At 41.9% G+C, this 22,969-nt stretch overlaps 1 protein-coding gene across 1 annotated transcript in view; it reads right to left on the bottom strand.

Moving 5' to 3' along the window:
* Vps24 (vacuolar protein sorting 24) overlaps positions 1-22,969 on the bottom strand; it is a 46,825-nt gene that overhangs the window by 6,180 nt on the left and 17,676 nt on the right. The window contains exons 2-3 of the mRNA XM_071663420.1: positions 7,470-7,530; positions 3,689-3,868 (exon numbers count right to left, since the gene is read on the bottom strand). Of these exons, the coding sequence (XP_071519521.1) occupies positions 3,689-3,868; positions 7,470-7,530 (241 nt within the window). The remainder of the gene's footprint in view (positions 1-3,688; positions 3,869-7,469; positions 7,531-22,969) is intronic.

Genomic DNA, 22,969 nt, shown 5'->3' with positions numbered 1-22,969 from the left:
TAAGAATATATGGTGTGGGAGGCAAGTTGTTAGAAGCAGTGAAAAGTTTTTATCGAGGATGTAGGGCATGTGTACGTGTAGGAAGAGAGGAAAGTGATTGGTTCTCAGTGAATATAGGTTTGCGGCAGGGGTGTGTGATGTCTCCATGGTTGTTTAATTTGTTTATGGATGGGGTTGTTAGGGAGGTAAATGCAAGAGTTTTGGAAAGAGGGGCAAGTATGAAGTCTGTTGGGGATGAGAGAGCTTGGGAAGTGAGTCAGTTGTTATTCGCTGATGATACAGCGCTGGTGGCTGATTCATGTGAGAAACTGCAGAAGCTGGTGACTGAGTTTGGTAAAGTGTGTGAAAGAAGAAAGTTAAGAGTAAATGTGAATAAGAGCAAGGTAATTAGGTACAGTAGGGTTGAGGGTCAAGTCAATTGGGAGGTAAGTTTGAATGGAGCAAAACTGGAGGAAGTAAAGTGTTTTAGATATCTGGGAGTGGATCTGGCAGCGAATGGAACCATGGAAGCGGAAGTGGATCATAGGGTGGGGGAGGGGGCAAAAATCCTGGGAGCCGTGAAGAATGTGTGGAAGTCGAGAACATTATCTCGGAAAGCAAAAATGGGTATGTTTGAAGGAATAGTGGTTCCAATAATGTTGTATGGTTGCGAGGCGTGGGCTATGGATAGAGTTGTGCGCAGGAGGATGGATGTGCTGGAAATGAGATGTTTGAGAACAATGTGTGGTGTGAGGTGGTTTGATCGAGTAAGTAATGTAAGGGTAAGAGAGATGTGTGGAAATAAAAAGAGCGTGGTTGAGAGAGCAGAAGAGGGTGTTTTGAAATGGTTTTGGCACATGGAGAGAATGGGTGAGGAAAGATTGACCAAGAGGATATATGTGTCGGAGGTGGAGGGAACGAGGAGAAGTGGGAGACCAAATTGGAGATGGAAAGATGGAGTAAAAAAGATTTTGTGTGATCGGGGCCTGAACATGCAGGAGGGTGAAAGGAGGGCAAGGAATAGAGTGAATTGGATCGATGTGGTATACCGGGGTTGACGTGCTGTCAATGGATTGAATCAGGGCATGTGAAGCGTCTGGGGTAAACCATGGAAAGCTGTGTAGGTATGTATATTTGCGTGTGTGGACATATGTATATACATGTGTATGGGGGTGGGTTGGGCCATTTCTTTCGTCTGTTTCCTTGCGCTACCTCGCAAACGTGGGAGACAGCGACAAAGCAAAAAAAAAAAAAATATATATATATATATATATATATATATATATATATATATATATATATATATATATATATATATATATATATATATCCCTGAGGATAGGGGAGAAAGAATACTTCCCGCGCATTCTTCAAGTGTCGTAGAATGCGACTAAAGGGGACGGGAGCGGGGGGCTGGAAACCCTCCCCTCCTTGTATTTTAACTTTCTAAAAGGGGAAACAGAAGAAGGAGTCACGCGGGGAATGCTCATTCTCCTCGAAGGCTCAGATTGGGGTGTCTAAATGTGTGTGGATGTAACCAAGATGAGAAATAAGGAGAGATAGGTAATATGTTTGAGGAAAGGAACCTGGATGTTTTGGCTCTGAGTGAAACAAAGCTCAAGGGTAAAGGGGGAGAGTGGTTTGGGAATGTTTTGGGAGTAAAGTCAAGGGTTGGTGAGAGGACAAGAGCAAAGGAAGGGGTAGCACTACTGAAACAGGAGATGTGGGAGTATGTAATAGAATGTAAGAAAGTAAACTCTAGATTGATGTGGGTAAAACTGAATGTGGATGGAGAGAGACGGGTGATTATTGGTACCTATGCACCTGGGCATGAGAAGAAAGATCATGAGAGGCAAGTGTTTTGGGAGCACCTAAGTGAGTGTGTTAGTAGTTTTGATGCACGAGACCGGGTTATAGTGATGGGTGATTTGAATGCAAAGGTGAGTAATGTGGCAGTTGAGGAAATAATTGGGGTATATGGGGTGTTCAGTGTTGTAAATGGAAATGGTGAAGAGCTTGTAGATTTGTGTGCTGAAAGAGTTCTGGTGATTGGGAATATCTGGTATGAAAACATAGATATAGATGGCCAGAGAGCATCATTGGATTTCGTGTTAATTGTTAGGTGCATGAAAGAGAGACTTTTGGATGTTAATGTGCTGAGAGGTGCAACTGGAGGGATGTCTGATCATTATCTTGTGGAGGCGAAGGTGAAGATTTGTAGAGGTTTTCAGAAAAGAAGAGAGAATGTTGGGGTGAAGAAAGTGGTGAGATTAAGTGAGCTTGGAAAGGAGACTTGTGTGAGGAAGTACCAGGAGAGACTGAAAGCAGAATGAAAAAAGGTGAAAGCAAAGGACGTAAGGGGAATGGGGGAGGAATGGGGGAGGAATGGGATGTATTTAGGGAAGCAGTGATGGCTTGCACAAAAGATGCTTGTGGCATGAGAAGCGTGGGAAGTGAGCAGATTAGAAAGGGTAGTGAGTGGTGGGATGAAGAAGTAAGATTATTAGTGAAAGAGAAGAGAGAGGCATTTGGACGATTTTTGCAGGAAAATAGTGCAAATGAGTGGGAGATGTATAAAAGAAAGAGGCAGGAGGTCAAGAGAAAGGTGCAAGAGGTGAAAAAGAGGGCACATGAGAGTTGGGGTGAGAGCATCATTAAATTCTAGGGAGAATAAAAAGATGTTTTGGAAAGAGGTAAATACAGTGCATAAGACAAGAGAACAAATGGGAGCATCAGTGAAGGGGGCTAATGGGGAGGTAACAGCAAGTAGTGGTGATGTGAGAAGGAAATGGAGTGACTATTTTGAAGGTTTGTTGAATGTGTTAGATGATAGAGTGGTAGATATAGGGTGTTTTCGTCGAGGTGGTGTGTGAAGTGAGAGGGTCAGGGAGAATGATTTGGTAAACAGAGAAGAGGTGGTGAAAGCTTTGCAGAAGATAAAAGCTGGCAAGGCAGCGGGTTTGGATGGTACTACAGTGGAATTTATTAAAAAAGGGGGTGACTGTGTTATTGAGTGGTTGGTGATAATATTCAATGTATGTATGGGTCATTGTGAAGTACCTGAGGACTGGCAGAATGCATGCATAGTGCCATTGTACAAAGGCAAAGGGGATAAAGGCGAGTGTTCAAATTACAGAGGTATAAGTTCGTTGAGTATTCCTGGAAAATTATATGGGAGGGTATTGATTGAGAGGGTGAAGGCATGTACAGAGTATCAGATTGGGGAAGAGCACTGTGGTTTGAGAAGTGGGAGATGTGTAGATCAGGTGTAAGCTTTGAAGAATGTATGTAGGAAATACTTAGAAAACAAATGGATTTGTATGTAGTATTTATGTATCTGGAGAAGGCATATGATAGACTTGATAGATGGGTGGGTTGGGCCATTCCTCGTCTGTTTCCTTGCGCTACCCCACTAACATAGGAGATGGCCATTGGGTATAATAAAATAAACTAACAAAAAAATAATAATAAGCTCATCTCCATCTTCAACAGCACTACAAGAACCTGCCTACTTCACATTATTTTACCTCATCTTACCTTGCATCTTACCAAATCCTGCACTACCTGCAGCAGCTTGTCCTGAGCAACAAACCAACTTAACAATGTTTTCTTAACTCTTTCTCAGCAAATCAATGCAAGTGACAAAAGTCACACACTGTAATCATGTCCATTAAAAATATTTAGCTGTTATGAGATGAAGTGCTTTTACCTAACTGTGTTTTCATCTGTGACTGCACAGAGTTCAAATGTGCCTTGCTTGTATAGATTCGAGTAACAGCTTTTCTTGACTGAATTATTTCTTTTGCAAGCATTCGGCACACATCCTGATCACCCTTATGAGCTGCATCCTTCAATGAGCGTTTGACTTTTTCCTCTTCTCGCTGGATGGCTGTAAATAAAAAAAATCAAATTTAGTTCATTCCACAGGTTTATACTTCCTAGAATCCATACAAACTTTCTTGTAATTACATAATACATTTATTATCAAACATTCTTAAACTAAAATCATATAATTACAAAAGATTTTATATCCTAAATTGCTAATTTGCTTAACCACTCAATTCTAGCATCTTATTTTTTTCTACAGTAGCCGACAAGGTATGAGCAAAAGCATGCCCCAATTATGGCCATCTTAGAGGAAATGTAAGTGAGTTTGAGAAAAATATAAATAGTAAGGATTAATTGACAAAAAGTGAGATAGGTAAACCCCTCTGAGATAATGCTCTCTCCTTCCACACATTCTTCATCGCTCCCAGAACCTTCACCCCCTCCCCCAGCCTGTGACTCACTTCTGCTTACATGGTTCCATCCGCTGTTAAATCCATTCCCAGATATCTAAAACACTTCACTTCCTCCAATTTTTCTCCATTCAAACTTACATCCCAATCAACTTGTCCCTCCACCCTACTGAACCTAATAACCTTGCTCTTATTCACATTAACTCTCAACTTTCTCCTTTCACACACTTTTCCAAACTCAGTCACCAAACTCTGCAGTTTCTCACTCGAATCAACCACTAGAGCTGTATCATCGGCGAACAACAACTGACTCACTTCCCAAGCCCTTTCATTCCCAACAGACTGCCTACTTGCCCCTCTCTCCAAAACTCTTGTACTTACGTCCCAAACCACAAACACACACACATATATATTATTTATTCATTTATTTATTATCCTTTGTCGTTGTCTCCCGCATTAGTGAGGTACCACAAGGAATCAGACGAAAGAAAAGCCCAACCTGCCTACATACACATGTATATACACAAACACTCACACACGCACATATACATACCTATACATTTCAACGTACACATACATATACATACCTATACATTTCAACGTACACATACATATACATACACAATATACATATATATACATGTACATATTCATACATTCTGCCTTCATCCACTCCCGCAGCCACATCGCCATATGAAATGGCACCCCCCATCCCCCCACATGCACGTGAGGTAGTGCTAGGAAAAGACAACAAAAGGCCACATTCATTCACACCAAAACTGGAGGTGGAAGGATGGAGTGAAAAAGATTTTGAGCAATCAGGGCCTGAACATGCAGAAGGGTGAAAGGCGTGCAAGGAATAGAGTGAATTGGACGATGTGGTATACCAGGGTTGAAGTGCTGTCAATGGAATGAACCAGGACATGTGAAGCGTCTGGAGTAAACCACGGAAAGTTTTGTGGGGTCTGGATGTGGAAAGGGAGCTGTGGTTTAAGTACATTATACATGACAGCTGGAGACTGAATGTGAATGAATGTGGCCTTTGTTGTCTTTTTTTGGCGCTACCTCACGCGCGTGCAGGGGAAGGGGGTTGTCATTTCATGTGTGGCGGGGTGGCAATGGGAATGAATGAAGGCAGCAAGTATGAATTATGTATATGTGTATATGTCTGTGTATGTATATATATGTTTATGTTGAATTGTACAGGTATGTATATGTGCAGTTGTGGATGTGTATGTATATACATGTGTATGTGGGTGGGTTGGGCCATTCTTTCGTCAGTTTCCTTGTGCTACCTCACTGACGTGGGAGACAGCAACAAAGTATAATGAAATATAAAAATAATAAGTTTGTTGAGTATTCCTGGGAAATTATATGGGAGAGTATTGATTGAGAGGGTGAAGGAATGTAAAAAGCATCAGATTAAGGAAGAGCAGTGTGGTTTCAGAAGTGGTAGAGGATGTGTGGACCAGGTGTTTGCTTTGAGGAATGTATGTGAGAAATACTTAAAAAATGGATTTGTATGCAGCATTTATGGATCTGGAGAAGGTATATGATAGGGCTGACAGAGATGCTTTGTGGAAAGTCTTAAGAGTATATGGTGTGGGAAATAAGTTGCTAGAAGCAGTGAAAAGTTTTTACCAAGCATGTATGGCATGTGTACAAGTAGGAAGAGGAAAGTGATTGGTTCCCAGTGAATGTCAGTATGCAGCAGGGATGCATGATGTATCCATGATTGTTTGATTTGTTTATGGATGGGGTGGTTAGGGGGGTAAATGCAAGAGTTTTGGAGATACAGGCGAGCATGCAGTTGGTTGGGGATGAGAGGGCTTGAAAAGTGAGTCAGTTGTTGTTGGTAGATGATACAGCTCTAGTGGCTGATTCGAGTGAGAAACTGCAGAAGCTGGTGAGTGAATTTGGACAAGTGTGTGAAAAAAGAAAGTTGAGAGTAAATGTGAATAAGATCAAGGTTATCAAGTTCAGTAGGGGTGAGGGACAAGGTGATTAGGATGAAAGTTTGAATGGAGAAAAATTGGTTGAAGTGAAGTACTTTAGATACCTGGAAGTGGACTTAGCAGTGAATGGAACCATGGAAGCGGAAGTGAGTCACAGGGTGGGGGAGGTGGTGAAGGTTCTGGAAGCAATGAAAAATGTGTGGAAGGAGACAATGCTATGTATGTTTGAAGGAATAGTAGTTCGAACAAAGGTTATATGATTGCGAGGCATGGGCTATAATAGGGTTGAACTGAGGAGGGTGGATGTGTTGGAAATGAAGCGTTTGAGGACAATATGTGGTGTGAGGTGGTTTGATCGAGTAAGTAATGAAAGGGTAAGAGAGACGTGTGGAAATAAAAAGAAAGTGGTCGAGAAAAAAGAAGAGCATGTGTTGAAACAGTCTGAAGACATGGAGAGAATGAGTGAGGAAAGATTGACAAAGAGGATATATGTGTTAGAGGTGGGGGGAAGAAGTGGGAGACCAAATTAGAGGTGGAAGGATGGAGTGAAAAAGATTTTCAGCGATCAGGGCCTGAACATACAGGAGGGTGAGAGGCGCGCGAGGAACAGAGTGAAGTGGAATGATGTGGTATACTTTGGTTGACGTGCTGTCAATGAAGTGAAGCAGGGCAGGTGAAATGTCTGGGGTAAACCATGGAAAGGTTTAAGGGGCGTAGATGTGGACAGGGAGCCATGGTTTCGGTGCATTACACATAACAGAAAAAGGATAGGTGAGGCTGGGTTGGTAGCAAATATCTTGTCAGAATGTGATCCAAAAGAACTGAAAGATGTCAGGTGATTATGACGAGTAGGTCAATGACCTCAATCTAGGGTGGATTTTGATTGGCTGAAGGCAGGCCTGAAATGAGCTGCAGCTTTTGCGTGAAAAGCTAAGGGTGGGGAAGGCTAGCACTTGCTCAATGGAAATATTGAGGACTGGAGGGTCCTACCCTGATTCTCCTAAAGAATATGAAATAGAATATGTCATGCTCACAGGAGAGACCACATAAGAAAGAAAAAATCTTTATGCTCAAAATTCCATCATTACTGAAGACTTCAGCAGAATTGTAATTTCCCTGTAATTTGCAGCAGAAACCTACATAATTGCTGACTTTACTGTAGTTGGCAATGACATCCTTCTCTTAAAATTTGTATCACATTCATAACTATGTTAAACCAAAGCAGAGTTTAAGAAATGCTTGGCAGTATATTAAACACAGGTAAACTACAATATCAACAATAACGCCAATTCTATACCTCTAATCTGTCTGTCTAAGCCATATCCCTCCTTCCTTATTCGGCTGCACCACTCATTGACCTGGGGAAGAGGAAAACCCAGTATAAAGACATAGTATACTATTCAGGAGTTTGTGCTTATTTACAAATTATTCTATCAATAGGTAATACTGTATATATGCAGCAGGGAATTTCTATCAGGAAAATAAACCATGTGTGCAAGTAGAAGGGGTGAAGGTGAGTGGTTCCCAGTAACAGTGAGTCTGTGTCAAGGGTGTGCACTGTAGTTTATCTTTTTACGGGAAGGATAATGGGGGAGATAAATGCAAGTGACTGAGTGGAGGACAAGTTGATGGTATATTGAAGATGGTAGGTGAATCAACTGCTGTTCACAGATGACATGGCTCTGGTGACTTACTCAAAAGATACACTCCAAAAGCTAGTGACACAGTCTTGGAGCATGTGAGAGGAGAAAGCTGAGAGAGCATGATGAAAAGTAAGGGAATGAGGTGCAGCAGGGGGATGAAACAAGATAGTTTGAGAGGAAAAGAACTGGAAGAAGTTGAATGATTCATGTACCTAAGAGTGGACACAGTGGACATGGCAACAAAGGAAACCATGGGGGATGAAGTGAGTCACATGGTGGGAGTGGAGACTACAGTCTCAGGTGTATTACAGAAAGTGTGGGTGGAGAGGCCAGTTTCTATCAGGGCAGCTATTTAAGGTATAGCACTCTTAACAGTATGGTATGGATGTGAATCTTGAGCCTTGAACACAAAGGAAAGGAAAGGGATGGAAGTGTTGGAAATAAAATGCCTGAGGACAATGTTAGGTGTGCAGCATGTTCATTATGTAAGGAATGATAGAAGAAAACGTTATGGTAGTAAACACAATATGATTGTTAGAGCTGGCTACGGACATATGGAGAGTATAAGCAAAGAAAGATTGATTAAGAGTACCAATATGTCAAATGTGGAGAGAAGAAGGAGTACGGAGAGACCAAGAAGATGGAAGATGGAATGAAGGGGGCTGTTAGGTATAAAATTCTGAACATTCATGAAGGTGGAGGGTAGGTATGAGATAGAATGCAATGGAGTGATGTGGAGCGTAGGAAATATTGTGTTGTCAGTGGGATGAACTGGGGCATATGAAGCTGTCAGGGTAAAACATGGTATAGCCTGTGGGACTTAGTAATGGAGGGCAGTCTGGTTCCTATACATCCTACATGACAGCTTAAGAAATGTGGTGAACAAATGAGGCTGAAGTTCATTTGTTCATAAATGAGATGTGAATTTTGGTAAGAGAGATGTTTGGTTGAGAGAGCAGAAAAGGGTGTGCTAAAATGGTTTGGACATATGAAGAAAAGTTGAGAAAGAGGATATGTCGGAAGTGGAGGGAACAAGAACAGAGAGACCAAATTGGAGGTAGAAGAATGGAGTGAAAAAGATTTAGAGTGATCGGGGCCTGAACATGCAGGAAGGTAAGAGGCATGCACGGAACAGAGTAAATTGGAACAATGTGGTATACTGGGGGCAACATGCTGTTAATGGACTGAACTAGGGCATGTGAAATGTCTGGGGTAAACCATGTACAGGTATGTAGGGCCTGGATGTGGATAGGGAGCTGTGGTTTCTGTGCATTACACATGACAACTAGAGACTGAGTGTAAATGAATATGGCCTTTTTTGTCTGTTTTCCTGGCACTACATTGCTCAAGCAGGGGGTAGCGATGCTGTTTCTGGTGGGACAGGGTAGCACCAGGAATGACTGAAGGCAAGCAAGTATGAATATGTACATGTGTGTATATGTATATCTGTGTATGTGTATGTATATGTGTCTATGTCGATATGCATATGTATATGCATTTGTGCATGCAAGAGCATTGATGTGTATATATATATATATATATATATATATATATATATATATATATATATATATATATATATATACATCGATGCTCTATATATATATATATATATATATATATATATATATATATATATATATATATATATATATATATATATATTTTTATTTTGCTTTGTCGCTGTCTCCCACGTTTGCGAGGCAGCGCAAGGAAACAGACGAAAGAAATGGCCCAACCCACCCCCATACACATGTATATACATACACATCCACACACGCAAATATACATACCCATACATCTCAATGTACACATATATATACACACACAGACACATACATATATACACCTGCACACAATTCACACTGTCTGCCTTTATTCATTCCCATCGCCACCTCGCCACACTTGGAATAACATCCCCCCTCCCCCCCTCATGTGTGCGAGGTAGTGCTAGGAAAAGAAAACAAAGGCCCCATTCGTTCACACTCAGTCTCTAGCTGTCATGCAATAATGCCCGAAACCACAGCTCCCTTTCCACATCCAGGCCCCACAGAATTTCCATGGTTTACCCCAGACGCTTCACATGCCCTGACTCAATCCATTGACAGCACGTCAACCCCGGTATACCACATCGATCCAATTCACTCTGTTCCTTGCCCTCCTTTCACCCTCCTGCATGTTCAGGCACCGATCACTCAAAATCTTTTTCACTCCATCTTTCCACCTCCAATTTGGTCTCCCTCTTCTCCTCGTTCCCTCCACCTCCGACACATATATCCTCTTGGTCAATCTTTCCTCACTCATTCTCTCCATGTGCCCAAACCACTTCAAAACACCCTCTTCTGCTCTCTCAACCATGCTCTATTTATTTCCACACATCTCTCTTACCCTTACGTTACTCACTCGATCAAACCGCCTCACACCACACATTGTCCTCAAACATCTCATTTCCAGCACATCCATCCTCCTGCGCACAACTCTATCCATAGCCCACGCCTCGCAACCATACAACATTGTTGGAACCACTATTCCTTCAAACATACCCATTTTTGCTTTCCGAGATAATGTTCTCGACTTCCACACATTCTTCAAGGCCCCCAGAATTTTCGCCCCCTCCCCCACCCTATGATCCACTTCCGCTTCCATGGTTCCATCCGCTGCCAGATCCACTCCCAGATATCTAAAACACTTCACTTCCCCCTATCCCTGGGGATAGGGGATTAAGAATACTTCTCACGTATTCCCTGCGTGTCGTAGAAGGCGACTAAAAGGGGAGGGAGCGGGAGGCTGGAAATCCTCCCTTCTCGTTTTTTTTTTTAATTTTCCAAAAGAAGGAACAGAGGGGGGCAAGGTGAGGATATTCCACAAAGGCCCAGTCTTCTGTTCTTAAACGCTACCTCGCTAACGCGGGAAATGGCGAATAGTTTAAAAGAAAAAAGAAAGAATATATATATACTTAGAAAAGCAAATGGATTTGTATGTAGCATTTATGGATCTGGAGAAGGCATATGATAGAGTTGATAGAGATGCTCTGTGGAAGGTATTAACAATATATGGTGTGGGAGGCAAGTTGTTAGAAGCAGTGAAAAGCTTTTATCGAGGATGTAAGGCATGTGTACGTGTAGGAAGAGAGGAAAGTGATTGGTTCTCAGTGAATGTAGGTTTGCAGCAGGGGTGTGTGATGTCTCCATGGTTGTTTAATTTGTTTATGGATGGGGTTGTTAGGGAGGTGAATGCAAGAGTTTTGGAAAGAGGGGCAAGTATGAAGTCTGTTGGGGACGAGAGAGCTTGGGAAGTGAGTCAGTTGTTGTTCGCTGATGATACAGCGCTGGTGGCTGATTCATGTGAGAAACTGCAGAAGCTGGTGACTGAGTTTGGTAAAGTGTGTGAAAGAAGAAAGGTAAGAGTAAATGTGAATAAGAGCAAGGTAATTAGGTACAGTAGGGTTGAGGGTCAAGTCAACTGGGAGGTAAGTTTGAATGGAGAAAAACTGGAGGAAGTAAAGTGTTTTAGATATCTGGGAGTGGATCTGGCAGCGGACGGAACCATGGAAGTGGAAGTGAATCATAGGGTGGGGGAGGGGGCGAAAATCCTGGGGGCCTTGTAGAATGTGTGGAAGTCGAGAACATTATCTCGGAAAGCAAAAATGGGTATGTTTGAAGGAATAGTGGTTCCAACAATGTTGTATGGTTGCGAGGCGTGGGCTATGGATAGAGTTGTGTGCAGGAGGATGGATGTGCTGGAAATGAGATGTTTGAGGACAATGTGTGGTGTGAGGTGGTTTGATCGAGTAAGTAACGTAAGGGTAAGAGAGATGTGTGGAAATAAAAAGAGCATGGTTGAGAGAGCAGAAGAGGGTGTTTTGAAATGGTTTGGGCACATGGAGAGAATGAGTGAGGAAAGATTGACAAAGAGGATATATGTGTCGGAGGTGGAGGGAACGAGGAGAAGTGGGAGACCAAATTGGAGGTGGAAAGATGGAGTGAAAAAGATTTTGTGTGATCGGGGCCTGAACATGCAGGAGGGTGAAAGGTGGGCAAGGAATAGAGTGAATTGGATCGATGTGGTATACCGGGGTTGACGTGCTGTCAGTGGACTGAATCAGGGCATGTGAAGCGTCTGGGGTAAACCATGGAAAGCTGTGTAGGTATGTATATTTGCGTGTGTGGACCTATGTATATACATGTGTAGGGGGGGGGGTTGGGCCATTTCTTTCGTCTGTTTCCTTGCGCTACCTCGCAAACGCGGGAGACAGCGACAAAGTATAATAAATAAAATAAATAAATATATATATATACATATATATATATATATATATATATATATATATATATATATATATATATATATATATATATTTTTTTTTTTTTTTTTTTATACTTTGTCGCTGTCTCCCGCGTTTGCGAGGTAGCGCAAGGAAACAGACGAAAGAAATGGCCCACCCCCCCCCCCATACACATGTACATACACACGTCCAGACACGCAAATATACATACCTACACAGCTTTCCATGGTTTACCCCAGACGCTTCACATGCCTTGCTTCAATCCACTGACAGCACGTCAACCCCTGTATACCACATGACTCCAATTCACTCTATTTCTTGCCCTCCTTTCACCCTCCTGCATGTTCAGGCCCCGATCACACAAAATCTTTTTCACTCCATCTTTCCACCTCCAATTTGGTCTCCCTCTTCTCCTCGTTCCCTCCACCTCCGACACATATATCCTCTTGGTCAATCTCTCCTCACTCATTCTCTCCATGTGCCCAAACCATTTCAAAACACCCTCTTCTGCTCTCTCGACCACGCTCTTTTTATTTCCACACATCTCTCTTACCCTTACGTTACTTACTCGATCAAACCACCTCACACCACACATTGTCCTCAAACATCTCATTTCCAGCACATCCATCCTCCTGCGCACATCTCTATCCATAGCCCACGCCTCGCAACCATACAGCATTGTTGGAACCACTATTCCCTCAAACATACCCATTTTTGCTTTCCGAGATAATGTTCTCGACTTCCACACATTTTTCAAGGCTCCCAAAATTTTCGCCCCCTCCCCCACCCTATGATCCACTTCCGCTTCCATGGTTCCATCCGCTGACAGATCCACTCCCAGATATCTAAAACACTTCACTTCCTCCAGTTTTTCTCCATTCAAACTCACCTCCCAATTGACTTGACCCTCACCCCTACTGTACCTAATAACCTTGCTCTTATTCACATTTACTCTCAACTTTCTTCTTCCACACACTTTACCAAACTCAGTCACCAGCTTCTGCAGTTTCTCACATGAATCAGCCACCAGCGCTGTATCATCAGCGAACAACAATTGACTCACTTCCCAAGCTCTCTCATCCCCAACAGACTTCATACTTGCCCCTCTTTCCAGGACTCTTGCATTTACCTCCTTTACAACCCCATCCATAAACAAATTAAACAACCATGGAGACATCACACACCCCTGCCGCAAACCTACATTCACTGAGAACCAATCACTTTCCTCTCTTCCTACACGTACACATGCCTTACATCCTCGATAAAAACTTTTCACTGCTTCTAACAACTTGCCTCCCACACCATATATTCTTAATACCTTCCACAGAGCATCTCTATCAATTCTATCATATGCCTTCTCCAGATCCATAAATGCTACATACAAATCCATTTGCTTTTCTAAGTATTTCTCACATACATTCTTCAAAGCAAACACCTGATCCACACATCCTCTACCACTTCTGAAACCGCACTGCTCTTCCCCAATCTGATGCTCTGTACATGCCTTCACCCTCTCAATCAATACCCTCCCATATAATTTACCAGGAATACTCAACAAACTTATACCTCTGTAATTTGAGCACTCACTCTTATCCCCTTTGCCTTTGTACAATGGCACTATGCACGCATTCCGCCAATCCTCAGGCACCTCACCATGAGTCATACATACATTAAATAACCTTACCAACCAGTCAACAATACAGTCACCCCCTTTCTTAATAAATTCCACTGCAATACCATCCAAACCTGCTGCCTTGCCGGCTTTCATCTTCCGCAAAGCTTTTACTACCTCCTCTCTGTTTACCAAATCATTTTCCCTAACCCTCTCACTTTGCACACCACCTCGACCAAAACACCCTATATCTGCCACTCTGTCATCAGACACATTCAACAAACCTTCAAAATACTCATTCCATCTCCTTCTCACATCACCGCTACTTGTTATCACCTCCCCATTTACGCCCTTCACTGAAGTTCCCATTTGCTCCCTTGTCTTACGCACCCTATTTACCTCCTTCCAGAACATCTTTTTATTCTCCCTAAAATTTACTGATAGTCTCTCACCCCAACTCTCATTTGCCCTTTTTTTCACCTCTTGCACCTTTCTCTTGACCTCCTGTCTCTTTCTTTTATACTTCTCCCACTCAATTGCATTTTTTCCCTGCAAAAATCGTCCAAATGCCTCTCTCTTCTCTTTCACTAATACTCTTACTTCTTCATCCCACCACTCACTACCCTTTCTAAACAGCCCACCTCCCACTCTTCTCATGCCACAAGCATCTTTTGCGCAATCCATCACTGATTCCCTAAATACATCCCATTCCTCCCCGACTCCCCTTACTTCCATTGTTCTCACCTTTTTCCATTCTGTACACAGTCTCTCCTGGTACTTCCCCACACAGGTCTCCTTCCCAAGCTCACTTACTCTCACCACCTTCTTCACCCCAACATTCACTCCTCTTTTCTGAAAACCCATATATATATATATATATATATTATCCCTGGGGATATGGGAGAAAGAATACTTCCCATGTACTTCCTGTGTGTCGTAGAAGGTGAATAAAAGGGGAGGGAGCGGGGGGCTGGAAATCCTCCCCTATCATTATTTTTTTTCAATTTTTCCAAAAGAAGGAACAGAGAAGGAGGCCAGGTGAGGATATACCCTCAAAGGCCCAGTTCTCTGTTCTTAACGCTACCTCGCTAACGCGGGAAATGGCGAATAGTTTGAAAGAAAAGAAAAGAAAAAACATATATATATATTTTATTTATTTTGCTTTGTCGCTGTCTCCCGCGCTTGCGAGGTAGCGCAAGGAAACAGACAAAAGAAATGGCCCAACCCACCCCCATACACATGTATATACATACACGTCCATACACGCAAATGTACATACCCATACATCTCAATGTACACATATATATACACACACAGACACATACATATATACCCATGCACACAATTCACACTGTCTGCCTTTATTCATTCCCATCGCCACCTCGCTACACATGAAATAACATCCCCCTCCCCCCTCATGTGTGCGAGGTAGCGCTATGAAAAGACAACAAAGGCCCCATTCGTTCACACTCAGTCTCTAGCTGTCGTGCAATAATGCCCGAAACCACAGCTCCCTTTCCACATCCAGGCCCCACAGAACTTTCCATGGTTTACCCCAGACGCTTCACATGCCCTGATTCAATCCATTGACAGCACATCGACCTGGTATACCACATCGATCCAATTCACTCTATTCCTTGCATGCCTTTCACCCTCCTGCATGTTCAGGCCCCGATCACTCAAAATCTTTTTCACTCCATCTTTCCACCTCCAATTTGGTCTCCCACTTCTCCTCGTTCCCTCCACCTCCGACACATATATCCTCTTGGTCAATCTTTCCTCACTCATTCTCTCCATGTGCCCAAACCATTTCAAAACACCCTCTTCTGCTCTCTCAACTACGCTCTTTTTATTTCCACACATATCTCTTACCCTTACATTACTTACTCGATCAAACCAGCTTGACTCCCACACATTCTTCAAGGCTCCCAGGATTTTCGCCCCCTCCCCCACCCTATGATTCACTTCCACTTCCATGGTTCCATCCGCTGCCAGATCCACTCCCAGATATCTAAAACACTTTACTTCCTCCAGTTTTTCTCCATTCAAACTTACCTCCCAGTTGACTTGACCCTCAACCCTACTGTACCTAATAACCTTGCTCTTATTCACATTTACTCTTAACTTTCTTCTTTCACACACTTTACCAAACTCAGTCACCAGCTTCTGCAGTTTCTCACATGAATCAGCCACCAGCGCTGTATCATCAGCGAACATCAACTGACTCACTTCCCAAGCTCTCTCATCCCCAACAGACTTCATACTTGCCCCTTTTTCCAAAACTCTTGCATTCACTTCCCTAACAACCCCATCCATAAACAAATTAAACAACCATGGAGACCTCACACACCCCTGCTGCAAACCAGGGGTGTGTGATGTCTCCATGGTTGTTTAATTTGTTTATGGATGGGGTTGTTAGGGAGGTGAATGCAAGAGTTTTGGAAAGAGGGGCAAGTATATATATATATATGTAAGTATATATATACATATATATATATATTTTGCTTTGTCGCTGTCTCCCGCGTTTGCGAGGTAGCGCAAGGAAACAGACGAAAGAAATGGCCCAACCCACCCCCCATACACATGTATATACATACGTCCACACACGCAAATATACATACCTACACAGCTTTCCATGGTTTACCCCAGACGCTTCACATGCCCTGATTCAATCCACTAACAGCACGTCAACTCCGGTATATATATATATATATATATATATATATATATATATATATATATATATATATATATATATATATATATATATATATATATCCCCTGGGGATTGGGGAGAAAGAATACTTCCCACGTATTCCCTGCGTGTCGTAGAAGGCGACTAAAAGGGGAGGGAGCGGGGGGGCTGGAAATCCTCCCCTTCTTTTTTTTCTTTTTTTTTCTTTTTTTTTTTTCCAAAAGAAGGAAGAGAGAAGGGGGCCAGGTGAGGATTTTCCCTCAGAGGCCCAGTCCTCTGTTCTTAACGCTACCTTGCTAACGCGGGAAATGGCGAATAGTTTGGAGAAAAAAAAAAAAAAAAAAAAAAAAAAATATATATATATATATATATATATATATATATATATATATATATTATTTATTTATTATTATTTTTATTATACTATGTCGCTGTCTCCCGCGTTTGCGAGGTAGCGCAAGGAAACAGACGAAAGAAATGGCCCCCCCCCATACACATGTATATACATACGTCCACACACGCAAATATACATACCTACACAGCTTTCCATGGTTTACCCCAGACGCTTCACATGCCTTGATTCAATGCACTGACAGCACGTCAACCCCGGTATACCACATCGCTCCAATTCACTCTATTCCTTAACCTCCTTTCACCCTCCTGCATGTTCAGGCCCCGATCACACAAAATCTTTTTCACTCCATCTTTCCACCTCCAATTTGGTCTCCCTCTTCTCCTCGTTCCCTCCACCTCCGACACATATATCCTCTTGGTCAATCTTTCCTCACTCATTCTCTCCATGTGCCCAAACCACTTCAAAACACCCTCTTCTGCTCTCTCAACCATGCTCTTTTTATTTCCACACATCTCTCTTACCCTTACGTTACTCACTCGATCAAACCACCTCACACCACACATTGTCCTCAAACATCTCATTTCCAGCACATCCATCCTCCTGCGCACAACTCTATCCATAGCCCACGCCTCGCAACCATACAACATTGTTGGAACCACTATTCCTTCAAACATACCCATTTTTGCTTTCTGAGATAATGTTCTCGACTTCCACACATTCTTCAAGGCCCCCAGAATTTTCGCCCCCTCCCCCACCCTATGATCCACTTCTGCTTCCATGGTTCCATCCGCTGCCAGATCCACTCCCAGATATCTAAAACACTTCACTTCCTCCAGTTTTTCTCCATTCAAACTCACCTCCCAATTGACTTGACCCTCAACCCTACTGTACCTAATAACCTTGCTCTTATTCACATTTACTTTTAACTTTCTTCTTCCACACACTTTACCAAACTCAGTCACCAGCTTCTGCAGTTTCTCACAAGAATCAGCCACCAGCGCTGTATCATCAGCGAACAACAACTGACTCACTTTCCAAGCTCTCTCATCCCCAACAGACTTCATACTTGCCCCTCTTTCCAAAACTCTTGCATTTACCTCCCTAACAACCCCATCCATAAACAAATTAAACAACCATGGAGACATCACACACCCCTGCCGCAAACCTACAATCACTGAGAACCAATCACTTTCCTCTCTTCCTACACGTACACATGCCTTACATCCTCGATAAAAACTTTTCACTGCTTCTAACTGCTTTTCACTGCTTCTATATATATATATATATATATATATATATATATATATATATATATATATGTGCATATGAGTGGATGGGTCCTTCTTTGTCTGTTTCCTGGTACTACCTTGCTGACAAGTGAAACAGCAATCAAGTATAATAAATTCAATATATGTATATAATTATTATTTATTATACTTTGTCGCTGTCTCCCGCGTTAGCGAGGCAGCGCAAGGAAATATATGAAAGAGTGGCCTGACCCACCCACATACACATGTATATACATACATGTCCACACACGCACATATACATACCTATATATTTCAACGTATACATATTTATACATACACAGACATATATATATATATATATATATATATATATATATATATATATATATATATATATATAAACTTGTACATAATTCATACTTTGCTGCCTTTATTCATTCCCATCAACACCCTGCCACACATAAAATGACAACCCCCTCCCCCCTCATGTGTGTGAGGTAGCACTAGAAAAAGACAACAAAGGCCACATTCGTTCACACTCAGTCTCTAGCTGTCATGTATAATGCACCGAAACCACAGCTCCCTTTCCACATCCAGGCCCCACAAAACTTTCAATGGTTTACCCCAGATGCTTCACATGCCCTGATACAATCCACTGACAGCACGCTGACCCCGGTATACCACATCGTTCAAATTCACTCTACTCCTTGCATGCCTTTCACCCTCCTGTATGTTCAGGCCCTGATCACTCAAAATCTTTTTCACTCCATCTTTCCACCTCAAATCTGGTCTCCCACTTCTCCTTGTTCCCTCCACCTCTGACCCATATATCCTCTTTGTCAATCTTTCCTCACTCATTCTCTCCATGTGACCAAACCATTTCAAAACACTCTTCTGCTCTCTCAACCACACTATTTATTACCACACATCTCTCTTACCTTTTCATTACTTTCTCGATCAAACCACCTCACACCACATATTGTCCTTAAACATCTCATTTCCAGCACATCCACCCTCCTCTGCACAACTCTATCTATAGCCCATGCCTCGCAACCATATAACATTGTTGGAACCACTATTCTTTTCAAACATGCCCATTTTTGCTTTCTGAGATAATGTTATCGCCTTCCACACATTTTTCAATGCTCCCAGAACTTTCGCCCCCTCTCCATCCTGTGATTCACTTCCACTTCCATGGTTCCATTCGCTGCCAAATCCACTCCCAAACATCTAAAACACTTCACTTCCCCCAGTTTTTCTCCATTCAAACTTACCTCCCAATTGACTTGTCCCTCAACCCTACTGTACCTTTAACCTTGCTTTTATTCACATTTACTCTCAGCTTTCTTCTTTTACACATTTTACCAAACTCAGTCACCAGTTTCTGCAGTTTCTCACATGAATCAGTCACCAGTGCTGTATCAACAGCGAACAACAAATGACTCACTTCCCAAGCTCTCTCATCTACAAAAGACTGCATACTTGCCTCTCTCTCCAAAACTCTTGCATTCACCTCCCTAACAACCCCATCCATAAACAAATTAAACAACCATGGAGACATCATGCACCCCTGCTGCAAACTGACATTCACTGAGAACCAATCACTTTCCTCTCTTCCTACTCATACACATGCCTTACATCCTCGATAAAAACTTTTCACTGCTTCTAACAACTTGCCTCCCACACCATATAATCTTAATACCTTCCACAGAGCATCTCTATCAACTTTATCATATGCCTTCTCCAGATCCATAAATGCTACATACAAATCCATTTGCTTTTCTAAGTATTTCTCACATACATTCTTCAAAGCAAACACCTGATCCACACATCCACTACCACTTTTGAAACCACACTGCTTTTCCCCAATCTGATGCTCTGCACATGCCTTCACCCTCCCAATCAATACCCTCCCATATAATTTCCCAGGAATACTAAACAAACTTATACCTCTGTAATTTGAGCACTCACCTTTATTCCATGTGCCATTGTACAATGGAACTACGCCTGCATTCCGCCAATCCTCAAGCACCTCGCCATGAGTCATACATATATTAAATAACCTTGTCAACCCGTCACCAACACAATCACCCGTTTTTAAAATAAATTCCACAGCAATGCCATCCAAACCCACTGCCTTGCCAGCTTTCATCTTCTGCAAAGCTTTTACTACCTCTTTCTGTTTACCAAATCATTCTCCCTAACCCTCTCACTTTAAACACCACCTCGACCAAAACACCCTATATCTGCCACTCTATCATCTAACACATTCAACAAACCTTGAAAATACTCACTCTATCTCCCCATTAGCCCCCTTCACTGATGTTCCCATTTGTTCTCTTGTCTTATTCACTTTATTTACCTTCTTCCAAAACATCTTTTCATTCTCCCTAAAATTTAATGATACTCTCTCCTCCCAACTTTTATTTGCCCTGTTTTTCACCTCTTGCACCTTTCTCTTGACCTCCTGCCTCTTTCTTTTATACATCTCCCATTCATTTGCACTATTTCCCTGCAAAACTCGTCCAAATACAAAAATATATAAATTTTCTTTTTTTTTTATTATACTTTGTCGCTGTCTCCCGCATTAGCAAGGTAGCACAAAGAAACAGATGAAAGAATGGCTAAAACCACTCCCATATAAATGTATATACATACATGTCCACACACGCACATACACATACCTCTACATTTCAATGTATACATATATATATACATACAAAGACATATACACATACACACATGTATATAATTCATAATTGCTGCCCTTATCAATTCCCGTGTTTTAGATATCTGGGAGTGGATCTGGCAGCGAATGGAACCATGGAAGCGGAAGTGGATCATATGGTGAGGGAGGGGGCGAAAATCCTGGGAGCCTTGAGGAATGTGTGGAAGTCGAGAACATTATCTCGGAAAACAAAAATGGGTATGTTTGGAGGAATAGTGGTTCCAACAATGTTGTATGGTTGTGAGGCGTGGGCTATGGATAGAGTTGTGCGCAGGAGGATGGATGTGCTGGAAATGAGATGTTTGAGGACAATGTGTGGTGTGAGGTGGTTTGATCGAGTAAGTAACGTAAGGGTAAGAGAGATGTGTGGAAATAAAAAGAGAGTGGTTGAGAGAGCAGAAGAGGGTGTTTTGAAATGGTTTGGGCACATGGAGAGAATGAGTGAGGAAAGATTGACCAAGAGGATATATGTGTCGGATGTGGAGGGAACGAGGAGAAGAGGGAGACCAAACTGGAGGTGGAAAGATGGAGTGAAAAAGATTTTGTGTGATCGGGGCCTGAACATGCAGGAGGGTGAAAGGAGGGCAAGGAATAGAGTGAATTGGATCGATGTGGTATACCGGGGTTGACTTGCTGTCAGTGGATTGAATCAGGGCATGTGAAGCGTCTGGGGTAAACCATGGAAAGCTGTGTAGGTATGTATATTAGCATGTGTGGACGTATGTATATACATGTGTATGGGGGTGGGTTGGGCCATTTCTTTCGTCTGTTTCCTTGCGCTACCTCGCAAACGCGGGAGACAGCGGAAAAAAAAATATATATATATATATATATATATATATATATATATATATATATATATATACATATACTTATGATTGTACCAATCATAAGTAAATAAAGAAGATACTTGTAGGCAAGCATAGAGCTAGAGGGAGACTGAGTGGTATGCGTTTACATTGCAGGTTGACTTATCCTGACAAGACTCAGCGTACACAACCCCTCTTGCAGTGGATAGACGGCGTCACGAACCAGGAGGTCATGCTCCAGATGGAGGGAGTGCAGGTGGCCTTGGAATAGGTGTTGCAGGAGAAAAAAATTCCATTGCCCTGTCAAGGTCCTGTAGTATATGTGGCCACTCGTTTAGCGGCATTACTTGGAAACAGAAGCTTGAGCGGCACTTGCTGGTTCACACAGGTCAAAAGCCGTTTCATTGTCCTTATTGCCCAAATCGTACCAATCGCAAGGATGCTCTCAAGGCTCATGTTGCAGCCTTACACAAGATTCATCTAATTACATAGTTGTTGAACCTCTAGGTAACAGACTAAATGTAATTGAGTTTTTGAAATTAATTGTTTGTTGATATTTGTTGTATGGACGGTTTGTGATTGTATATCGGAAGAAAGAATAATAAAGGGTTTTTTGTATTTACGTATATTCTCTCATGGTAAAGATAAGTTAGATTTTCCCAAGTCATTTGTTTTAAACTGAACACTGGACTTGAAAAAGTGGATTTAAAAAAAAAAAAAAATTGCCATGCATGGAAAATTTTCTCATAATTAGGTAGAATTTTGTTTTTGTTTTTAGTGTCTGCTCTATCTTTACCACAAAACTTGTTTAATCCGTATTGCATTGCATGTAGATCTTTAATGAAAGAACTATAACTTTTGTTTCACTTTGGAATTTAGATTGTAGATCTTCATGCCATAAAGTCAGATGATTGGAATTATTGCAGTTAGAGGAGATCAGTTAACAAAGTTAGACCAAGAAGATTATTGATAAAATATGTTGACTGCTGAATATGCAAATTGCTTATGGTTGAAATAGTGGAAGGGTGTGGATGTGCAACTTTTGAGAAGGTTGCTTCTGTGAGTGTTGTGACATTCTTTACAGAAACTTCATTGAAAAGAATTTTGGTGATTTGTATCACTGCAGATGGGTCAAACCTTAGTTTAAGGTAGATGTAATTATGCATTTTGCTGTTTTGAAAAGGATGTAATGTCAAGTTTTTCAGGTAATACATGCACGTGTATATATTATTATCATTATTATTATCATTATTATTATTATTATTATTATTATTATCCCAGGGGATAGGGGAGAAAGAATACTTCCCACGTATTCCCTGCGTGTCGTAGAAGGCGACTAAAAGGGGAGGGAGCGGGGGGCTGGAAATCCTCCCCTCTCAATTTTTCTTTTTTTTTTTTAATTTTCCAAAAGAAGGAACAG

Source organism: Panulirus ornatus, chromosome 7, assembly GCF_036320965.1.
Source record: "Panulirus ornatus isolate Po-2019 chromosome 7, ASM3632096v1, whole genome shotgun sequence".
NCBI classification, from domain to species: Eukaryota; Metazoa; Arthropoda; class Malacostraca; order Decapoda; family Palinuridae; genus Panulirus; species Panulirus ornatus.
The sequence above is the reverse complement of the archived record's forward strand: the minus strand, read 5'-3'. Positions and strand labels throughout refer to the sequence as shown.